The sequence below is a fragment of the Lolium perenne genome, chromosome 7, assembly GCF_019359855.2.
Source record: "Lolium perenne isolate Kyuss_39 chromosome 7, Kyuss_2.0, whole genome shotgun sequence".
Lineage (NCBI taxonomy): Eukaryota > Viridiplantae > Streptophyta > Magnoliopsida > Poales > Poaceae > Lolium > Lolium perenne.
Genome location: NC_067250.2, coordinates 203,921,072 through 203,931,276, shown reverse-complemented (window position 1 = coordinate 203,931,276; position 10,205 = coordinate 203,921,072). Strand labels below are relative to the sequence as shown.

Sequence of the window (10,205 nt, the reverse complement as noted above, 5' to 3'; positions counted from 1 at the left end):
CTAGTTCAAAGATTTGCAAAAATGGCCATAAGCACATGTATGTGATGAATTGCATTTTTCTTAATTTCTTATTTTCCTTTTCTTTGCTTCACTTAGGCATGGTCTAGGGTCCATTTAGGGTTAGATGGGGTTTAGTGTTGGTTTCAAACCATTTGGGCAAGGTAGAGGTGCATAGGTCAAGTTTTGGTAATGTGGCTAGGTGTCACATATGCCTCTATGCAAAGTTTATTTTATTTTTGTTTCTTACTTGAATTTGTTGGTAAGTACTAGGTTAGGTTTGTTGATGTTTTCAAAACACCTAAACAAGGTAGAAAAGCCTAGGTAAAAGTTTTACCAAAAATAGCCATAGACACATAGGCCCTTTTCTTATTTAATTTCCTTTTTAGTTTGTTTTAACTTGGATGGTGAAAAGAGGGATGAGGTTTAGGGTTTAAGATCATTTCAAAATACTTCAACAAACAATCATGGCAATATCACAACCTATAAGCATGATCACTATGTATCAAACTTAATTTAATAAAAGTTTTTGTTGGTTCCAAAATTTGGAAATAGTGGAATTCATTTCTTTGTTTTTTTGAAATTTTTGGGATGTTACAGAGCTGCAACCGGTGGTGCAACTTATGCTATCATGGGAAGGAGGCGAAACAGAGTTATTAGATTCATCATCACTTGCCGCAAAATCACATGCACCGGCGCTAGCCACGGAATATCCCCCAGGGGAGGACTAGGTGGCAGACAGGGAAGGGGGCAGATCGCCTGTCGGGGACGCGGGCGTGGACTCGCATGCAGCCGTTGGTGGCGTGACACGCGGCCAGCGGGGGGTGAGCGCAGATGGCACATGAGACGCACGCGGCTACTCGGCGACGCGTGGAGAGTGCAGAGTGGACGACATGGACGTGGGGTCCGCGTGCAGTGACTCGATGCACAGCGAGGAGGACGAGGGAGAATCTTCCTCGAGACTTCACACCTCATGATCCAACGGGATAGGGGAATGTCCCAGCGGATCATCCTCGTGTTATGTGCGTGCTGCAACATTTTCCACCTGATGTTGAACATGCAATTCTGGGCCATTTTTGTTCACCGATTTGGCTAAAAATTTCTACTGGAGCTGCTGCTACCTGAGAAACATTAGTAATAGACACAAAAGGAGACATATGATCATCAATATTCTGTGCACCCTCGTGAGAAATGGATTATGAAAGGAGTAGTATCTCTTTTTTAAGGAGGGCACCGACATTTGGATGGAGAGCGCGCTTCAAAGGGAAATACATTCTCATCGAAAACAACATCACGAGATGTATAAACACGTCCTATAGAGACATCTAAGAATTTAACACTTATGTATAAACAGGATCTAGGGTGTCTCTCGGATTTATTGGAAATGCAGAGATCATCACTTATGATTGGTTTAAATAAAGCGAGAACCATTTTTCCAATTTGGAAATGTCACCCTTAAAGATGGCTCAAATTGGGAAGACTCTTGGTTGCGCAACATCAACTCCCCCTTGCGGGTTCAATGCCGAGGAGTTTATCATATTGTAACACATAAGTATGTCACAATCTCAAAAGTTCTGGGCGCCTCCAAGTGTATCTTTCAGACGTGATCTAATTGGGAGTCGATTAGAATCATGGAATTGGCTGTTGGACAATTTAGAAGGTGTTTAACTAATACCAGCGCATGATGATTCCGCTGGAATTTACACCAAGATGGAAAATTCTGTATCAACTCAACCTGTGTTTATTCTGGCCCTCCTTTTTACCTCAAAGGAAATTAAAAGGAGGAGTCCCACACACACGCTTGCTTTTCACAGCTGCGATCAAAGTGAGACATGCAAGAACTTTGACAAATTGCCCAGATTTACTTTTAGCTCTTATCATCAACCAGAGAGCACATAATTATCTACAGTACTCTCATCAAGTAATGACAAAGCCGAAAGAATACGTTGCAACTAGCAAGAGATGATCAGTACCAAAGTCTACAGCTGAACCTCCAAACTGAACCATGTCGGCACGAGTGAACTTGTACAAAACTGAAACTCCATTGAAAATAGTAGGTTGACAGAAGAATCCCATGTGGTTGCTGCCACTATTGAATATCGTAGATGGAGATAAGATTTTTCATGTGGTTGCTTCCATTGTTGGTCCAGGGCCTAAAGCTACAAACTGCTACGTAGCTGCTTGCATGCCAAGATCTCAGCCTTCAGCTCCTCTCTTTTAATTTTCCCTGTGGTGGTCACCGGAAACGGCCTGCTCCACTGATAATATATCTTTGGCACCTTGAATCTGTTGTTCCAAACAAGATCAGAACAGGTTACTTCTCACTAATTAAGGAGTATCACTAAATAAAGGAGAGGTGTTTAAGCATGATTTGTAAAGATTTTTTTGGCTCCTGGGTACTGATTTATGAGTCCATTGTTTCAAATTTTAGAAAATCATGTTATTAAGTTTCAAAACCTAGAGAACAGAAGCCGGTGTACGTGCAGCAATACACTATGAACTTGGAATATTTTGTGTTTTTTTTCCACTTGTGGTCTACAAAAGAAGAAACAATGATGAGAGGCTAAAACAGCAACAACAAAAAATCAATTTTTCACAGCATGCAGAATTGCACATTTCCACGATATTTTCCATGTGCATATAGAAAAAATCCAAAAAATTTAAATTATTCCTATCAGGAACATGTTTTATTTGACATATTCATATTTCGTCTTAAGGTTTGTCTGCCATCGTCAATTCTGTCTGAAGGTTTTTCTGACATCTTCACGAAATTTTCCAAGTGCTTGATACCTATTGATTATGATTCTTTTATATTAAGGATTATCTGGCTCCCGGGTGCCGATGTATAATTCCTTTGTTTCCGAAATTTGTAAATAGAAGTTTAAAGTTCCAAAAAAAAATCTCGAGAAAAGAAGCAGGTGTACACGTGGTTGTACACTATGAACTTGGAAAATTTTCTGATATTTCCCACTTGTGGTCTGAAGAACAAGAAATGACGATGGGAGGCTAAAACAACAACTTTTACTTTGAATATTTGCACAGCATGCAAAAGCACAAATTTTCCTCAAAATTCTCCAAGTGCATATAGTGATTTTTCCAGGTTTTTTAGGAATTTCTTGAAATGTCGAATAAAAAGTGTTCTATTCGGAACATGATCTTTTTTTTGGCGGGGGGAGGAACATGATTTTATTATGGTCTGAAAGCTTCATGCTACAAGTTATGTTTTAAGGTTTGTGTTGTTACCTGCTTGCTACCTATTGATTCGAACATTAACTAAAATATTGAGTACAAATTGAGACCATACTTTTTCTGATACGATTAGTTATTACGATTTAAGAAAAACTGTAGTGGCCCCATGTTTATTCAGACCATGTATCCTTTAGAAAAACTTCAGCAATATTAGACAAATTTATCTGCATGCCTAAAAAAACTATTGAGTATTCTCTACAGAAAATAATGTAGACATTACATGTACATGCACAGATATATAGCTTTTTTTTGTTGTTGTTTCCAGTGTTTAAGACCTTATCGAATGCCATGGTTTGAAACAGTTGGCATTCCACTTCAAAATATGGTAATCAAGAATTCTAACCTGCTCAGATTTTTTATCCTGCAGTGTTCTTGAAGGATCTGCGCTGACACTTCTTTACCTTCTCCTTCGGGCTCAGCCCTTGCATCAACCCACCTCCAGTTATTCCTGATGCTAACACATGCAACAATTTTCTCCCCAAGACGACTATCCGGTACACCAAAAACCACAGCTTTAGCTACCCCTGAGTGTTGTGATAGTACTAACTCTACCTGCAACCATTTGAGATGTCGGTCATTACTCATTAGAAATGGTTGGTTTTGAAGAGGAAGAACCATACACCTAAAATATAAGATTGAGAATACACAAGTAAAACAATAAGCACCTCTTCCGGATAAACATTTTCCCCTCCGCTTTTGATTCGACCTTTTTGTCGCCCCATGAGCCATAAATTACCAGTTCTATCTATCCACCCAGTGTCCCCAGTGTCAAGCCATCCATTCCTGACAGATTCTGGTGTGTCAACCATATTATTCCCCCAGTATCCAACCATTGTGTGCAAGCCTCTTGTCAAGATTTTCCCCATTGGTGAAGAACTACTGTTACTTTCATCTCTACCAATTTGTATCTCGACATGCGGTGCTGGCTTTCCAACACACACGCCTTCACATTGGTTGCTTGACTTGTTCTTGGTTTCATGAAATTCTGGCTTGTTGATAGGCATGAATGTCAGAGATGAACAAGCTTCAGTCATCCCTGGTAAAAACAAGTTCAGTACGCAGATAAGAGACTTTACTGCTTGTAAGCATACAAATGACTGCAGGTAAACATAATTCTGCAGAAATTACAGATAAAGTGAAGTGGCGATGGTAAGAAGATAATACCATAAGCTGAAACGATAGTAGCGTGAATAAATAAGTGAGACGCTCCATTTATGAGCTCATCTGACAGCCCCCCACCACCATTGAGGATCTTGGTCACTGTCCCGCACCTAGATATCTTGTCTTTCCTGATCAATTACCAAAAGTCAACAACAAACTGTGCAGGATTTGGCTTTTAGATTTGTACTTTAGTGTTACTGCTTACTGAGCATAGGACAGTAGGTCAGCCATGATTGCGGGAACGGTAATGAAACAGGTCACTTTGTGTTCCCGGATGGCTTCAGTAGCCGATTTTGCGTCAAATTTAGGTATCAGGACATGGCAGCCTCCAGCCATCAGGATGGCCAAGCATGAGGAGATCCCTCCGATATGGCACAGAGGGGCTGTATGCAGGTAGACCTGTAATAAACATACACTGTTCATAACACTTTTTGTTATTTTGTGAAAAGAAAAAGGAGTTACACTCATATAGCATCCAAATTATCATTTGACAATCTAGGAAGTAGCGTATGAAGTTGGTCACTCATCCGTAATGCAATTTTCATGAAGAACTATAGTAGTACATGGATCCGGAAAGCATACATCATCCTCACCGTAGTCGACAAGGGCGATTTTCGCAAGGGATTGAACGATCAAAGATGTATGGCTTATTGCTACGCCCTTTGGCCGTCCAGTGGTTCCTGAAGTTTGGACCGGATGTCAATTAAACCCATGCGTTGTCAAAATGCAGGGCTAGAAAAGTGAAAATACTCTAGAACTGCAGATAAAAAAAACTCAATACAAATCCAAGTAACAAACCAGCCCATATCTTTTACCAGATGTAAAGCATATCAAAGCTACATCCCTTGGAGCCGACACAGGCTCCATCACCGTAGTTCCTCTGAAAGTGTTCTTGGTATGATTAAGCGACACGACTGAAAATAACATGTTGAACACAGAGGATTACAAATGCCAGTACTATATGCTGCAAGGATCTATTTTCAAACCGAATGATCAATCCTTAAAAAGGGAAGGAAACGGGTATCTTATTAATCATCTGCATACTAATCCAAAACAAAAACGTACAGTTTGCAGGTTCGCTAGTGCTGGCAGGGTCCCCCATTGTGAGGTAAAGACCAATGGTTGAGAATCTCTTGCTCTCCATCAACCAGAGCGCCCATGAGCTGTAACTTCCATCAAAGATGAACGCCGAAGGCCGCACAAGCTCTAGCGCCTGTGTCGTCTCCTCGAAGCTCTAGACGACAAGAAAGAGAACCCCATTCTTTAATATTCCATTCTTCAGAGTAAACACATTCAGACCATCAAAAACTTGTGAAGCGAGTTGGAAGATTTTGATGGTGTGCGATGCTCTTGATTAGATTAGGGGAAGAATAATGTTGTTACCCAGCGGTAGTTGAGAGGGGCGATGATTGCTCCGATGTAAGGGATGGCCAGCAAGAGCTCCATGTAGTCAACGCTGCAGATGATCAATACGAGAAGTTGACGACATGAATGCTGCAAAGGTTCTGGTGAATTTCATGTTCACATTTCATTATGCAGTACAGCACAAGATAATTGCAGACCAGCATATATGCGTTTTCATGCCCGGGAAATCCATAGATTTTCTGGAGCTTGAAGCAAGAGCAGCGGTTGACTTGAAATTGCCTAACTGAAGAAGGGAAGAAAATGCAGGACGATTGGCCAGAGAGCAAGCGAGCGAGGGCCATAGCATCTAGCCATCTACTTGCTGATCTGCCCATGTGCGCACCTGTTGAAGCCGACGACGGCGACGACGTCGCCTGGACGGAGACCACTCTCCCATAGGCCGGCGGCCAGCCCGCGCACGTCGTCGACGAGCTCCGCGCCGGTCAGGCGGAGGCCGCCGGAGACAGCGACGGCAGCGGTGGCCCGCCTGGCAAGGATGCCGCCGAGGCAATGGGCGATGTGGCCGTTTGCCATTGCGTAGCAGAATCGGGGGGTCAAGGGAGCTCGTGTTCGAGAGTGTACTTTGGATTGCAAATCCAATCCAAAGGGCGCAACTTGTTTGGCTGCTAGCACAGCACGTGCCATACACACCCGGTCAGAACCAACAGGCCCCGTTGCACACGACCCAGTTGACCCGCCTTCCATGGTAAAATGGATAAAACTGATCTCTCGCCAAGACAAATTCATAAAATAAAGTCGGTGTAAAACTATTTCATCGAACCAACCCTTTTACGTAGGTTTTTTACATCAGTGTTATGCGACACTATGTAGCGCCGCTCTGACAAGCACTACACCCCCTATCGGCGTGACGGGATGGCGCCTCGGTTATGTTGCCGCTCGCAAAGGCGCTACATTGTACCGCTCGCATAGGCGCTACACTTCTAGTTAGGTATTTGGTTGCCTGACGTTAGGCCTAGGGTTTGGTTGTGTGGCTAGATTTTTTGTGTCTTGCCATGAGTATTTATTGTTTACATTTACCAATGTGTTGTCATAATTATTTTAGGGATGGCGAGAATTGTTCGTGTTCATCATGTGGACAAGAACGCATTTTTAAAAGGAAACATAGAGCCGAACACGGATGAGCTTGGCATGGTGTTTGAGCGTACTCCTAACTATTCCGAGGTTTTGGAACAAGTGAGGATTGACTTGCATTGGAATGACCCAAGTGATGTTGTTGAGTTGGAGGGAAGGCATATTGTGTGGTTTGGAATGCACGTGTGTTGGAAGTCGATGTGTATCAATTCCGAGCAACGTTTGTTGCATACAAGGAGAGGATGACGAAATCACAAGACAAGGCTCAGGAGTTGTTTGCCACCAAAAAGGTTGATGCTAGTTTGCGATTTGACTTGAACCGGCATGCTTCCTCGTTCGATGATAGGAGTCCATCACCCACCATGACCCAAGACAAAATAAGCGAACCTCCCATGAACCAACATGAAGCAATGCAAACTTTGAGCCCTATTTCGAAGAACCAATATGAAGCATTGTAAAAGGAGAATGATGAGTATGGGGACAATGAGAATGATTTTGAGCTCAATGACAACAATGTAGGTGATTTCGACACATATTATGTGCAAGAGAACAAGGACATTCCATCCCTTATCCCTGATGTTATGCATCGGACTCGGATGACGATGGTCCCAATGAAGAAATTTATGTGGAGGGGTTCACGGCTATGGAAGAAGAAATTTTCTAGAGGGTATTGGGTCGGGATCATGGAATACCATTGCACTTCGATCTTTGTCTCGTGGAGGAAGCCATGGTTGACGATGGAAAGAGTTTAGTTCTTGAAGCTAGGCCAATTTCCCACCGGCTGACGTTTGAAATCTTTTTGGAATTTAAGGTATGGATCAAGGAGTTCTCATTTAAGCACGTACACCATTGTTCACTCGGACGTCAAGAACCGCTAGACGGTTAAATATGAAGAGGATGGATGTCCATGGGTTGTGCATCCAAGACCTTTGAAGGGAGGGTCCTCTTGGCAAATAACTAGTTGTGTAGCAACTCAATGTGCCGAGGCAAGAAGATTGATGGCAAGGATGTGAAGTATGACCATGGATAACTCAACTCCAAGTTCATAACTTCCAAAGATGAGCATTAAGTCCAATTATGATCTTGTGGAAATCCGCTTTCACTACAAAGTCAAGTATGGGAAGGCATGGAAGGCCAAAAAGTATCCCTTCAAGATGTTGCAAGGTGATTGAGAAGAAGCATACAACCTACTCCCTGGGTACTTGAGAGCGATGGTCGCTACTAACCCGAGCATGGTTCCACCCCATGGAACCTTTTGGTCAAAAACATAACAACATTGCACGATGGTAACACAGTTAGTATAGTCAAGAAAGGACAACAAGATACTCAATAGGCACATTTCATTCCCTTTTACCTTGGAAGCGTGCGGTCTGTGTCCTTCCACTCGGGTGGGTGAGCCTGAAACGGCCTAAACTGGGCCATCACATGGTGCTACAAATTATATTCAACCACCCAATTACATATCAATGGGCACCGCATAAGTATAAAGGATTCTTCATGCAAGGACTTCAGGTTCAGTGCGTCGAAGGATGTAGCAAAATGGTGTCTTTCACCATATGGTTGCCAGTCCACCTTCAACATAGCACAACAACATCGATGTGGAGTTTATAAATAGAGCATGCAAGTGAGTGATGTAATCGCAATGTTTACCTGCTCAGGGGTAAGCGTGTCTAACTCGTTGGTGTACTGCTTGTACATGAGATCGACGTTGTTCTGTCATCTTCGATGCCACGTCCCACCTGTAAGCCCAAGTAGGGTAGTTTGGGTCGGGGAGAGGCGAACAAACCCTCTCCATGTTCTATGCTTGGTCGGGCAAGGCCAAGGTCGCTCATCCTATACCTAACAGGAGTGTAGAGCCGATGTGACAAGCACTACAATCCATACATAGTGTCGATGCGAGCAGCGCTACATGACCACATGTGGACCCCGACCTAGCCCTGTAACACCACGCTAGCAGGAGGCATGGCGCATGTCGGTGCTACACTAACTAGCTTAGCACCTTTGCCCGTGACGCTACACAAAAGGTTAAGTCCGGTGAGATACTTTCAGCCAGAGTTCATTTCATGAAGACGGTGGCGCCGGAGATGAAGACGGTGGCACCATAGTTTAGAGGAATGGTTAGAACGGTGGAGGATCGGCGAAATTGGGGCAGGGTGGGATGGCGAGGAGCTTCAATAGCACGCCTGCCACAGGCGAGGAGACCAGCAGTTCAGCCGGTGCCGATCGTATTGTTTAGGAATGAAATGATTGAGAGAATCAAGTGATGTTTCATTGATGATTGTTGGGGGTATATATACCCACCGAACAGACGCCAATAAGGCGGTTACAAAGGCACCTCTTTGGTATTACAGCGTTTGGACAAAACTAACTGACTACTTAGCTTAGGACCTAAGCTAATCTTAATAACTGGCTATTTAGCTTTGTACCAAAGCTATCCTACTTCTAACACTCCCCCTTGGACAACGCTGTTTCTTAAAAATCTCTTGTGTAATCTTCAAGATCTTCTCGCATAGTCTTGAAAGTCTTCTTACTTATATATGAGGATGTCCTTGTAAATAACGGTGCTCTTTGTAAATATTCTATCATCTTGAAAGTCATCATCTTTAAAATCTCTCCCCCAAAAACCCTGTGGGAAAAATATGAGGAGAGTTGTATTTGATATGTTGTTAAAACTCCTTTAAACCATGTTGGAAAAATAAGGAGAAAATAATACAACATATAAAGATTATTGTCTCTTGAGAACTCATATGAGCAAAACCTTGATAAGGAAAAAATCTCATTATTGAGTTTAGAGATCAATAAATATGCCTTATATACTTCCTTTAAAAACCCCAGTGGGGAAAATAGGAGGTACGACATATAAATATTGCAAAGAGTGCAATATGATGTGCCACCGAAAACTCCTTTAAAACCCAATGGGGAAAAAACAAGGAGAAAGCAATGTGGCATATCTAGACACTTGTATTTATATTGTCTCATTAAAAACCTTTTATGAGAAACCATTAGGAAAACTCACTAAGGGAAAAAATAGTACAATATATATGATCTAATGATCATCACCGGGTTATAATTTGGGAGTTTTACTCCCCCTGAACTTTGCAAATCTAAAAGTTGTCTCACACCAATCCATGAACTTAAATTCATGAGTATGGGAATCAGTAAAACACTGTGAATAAATCTATTAGATTTTCACATGATATGTTTGCAAAGTGTTTATCTCCGAAGTTTGAAAAATATTAATTTAACCCTTATGCATTTTAGCAATACGAGTGGTATTATCTGATAGATAATGGTGGGGTGAT

At 42.3% G+C, this 10,205-nt stretch overlaps 1 protein-coding gene across 1 annotated transcript; it reads right to left on the bottom strand.

Annotated features, from left to right (window-relative positions):
• Positions 1 to 1,823: 1,823 nt before the first annotated feature.
• LOC127314431 (2-succinylbenzoate--CoA ligase, chloroplastic/peroxisomal) lies at positions 1,824 to 6,383 on the bottom strand. The gene is made up of 10 exons (XM_051344896.2): positions 6,155 to 6,383; positions 5,791 to 5,863; positions 5,473 to 5,641; positions 5,223 to 5,321; positions 4,990 to 5,087; positions 4,613 to 4,806; positions 4,411 to 4,535; positions 3,912 to 4,282; positions 3,590 to 3,798; positions 1,824 to 2,283 (listed from the first exon to the last, which is right to left on the bottom strand). The coding sequence occupies exons 1-10, from the start codon at positions 6,343 to 6,345 to the stop codon at positions 2,157 to 2,159; spliced, it is 1,656 nt and encodes a 551-aa protein (XP_051200856.1). The 5' UTR covers positions 6,346 to 6,383; the 3' UTR covers positions 1,824 to 2,156.
• Between the last annotated feature and the right edge of the window lie 3,822 nt (positions 6,384 to 10,205).

Coding starts and splice junctions, on each gene's coding strand:
- LOC127314431 (XM_051344896.2), bottom strand. CDS start 6,345: ATGGCAAACGGCCACATCGCCCATTGCCTCGGCGGCATCCTTGCCAGG. Junction 3,799..3,911: donor AAAATGTTTATCCGGAAGAG/GTGCTTATTGTT, acceptor AAATGGTTGCAG/GTAGAGTTAGTACTATCACA. Junction 2,284..3,589: donor AGGATAAAAAATCTGAGCAG/GTTAGAATTCTT, acceptor TTGGAACAACAG/ATTCAAGGTGCCAAAGATAT.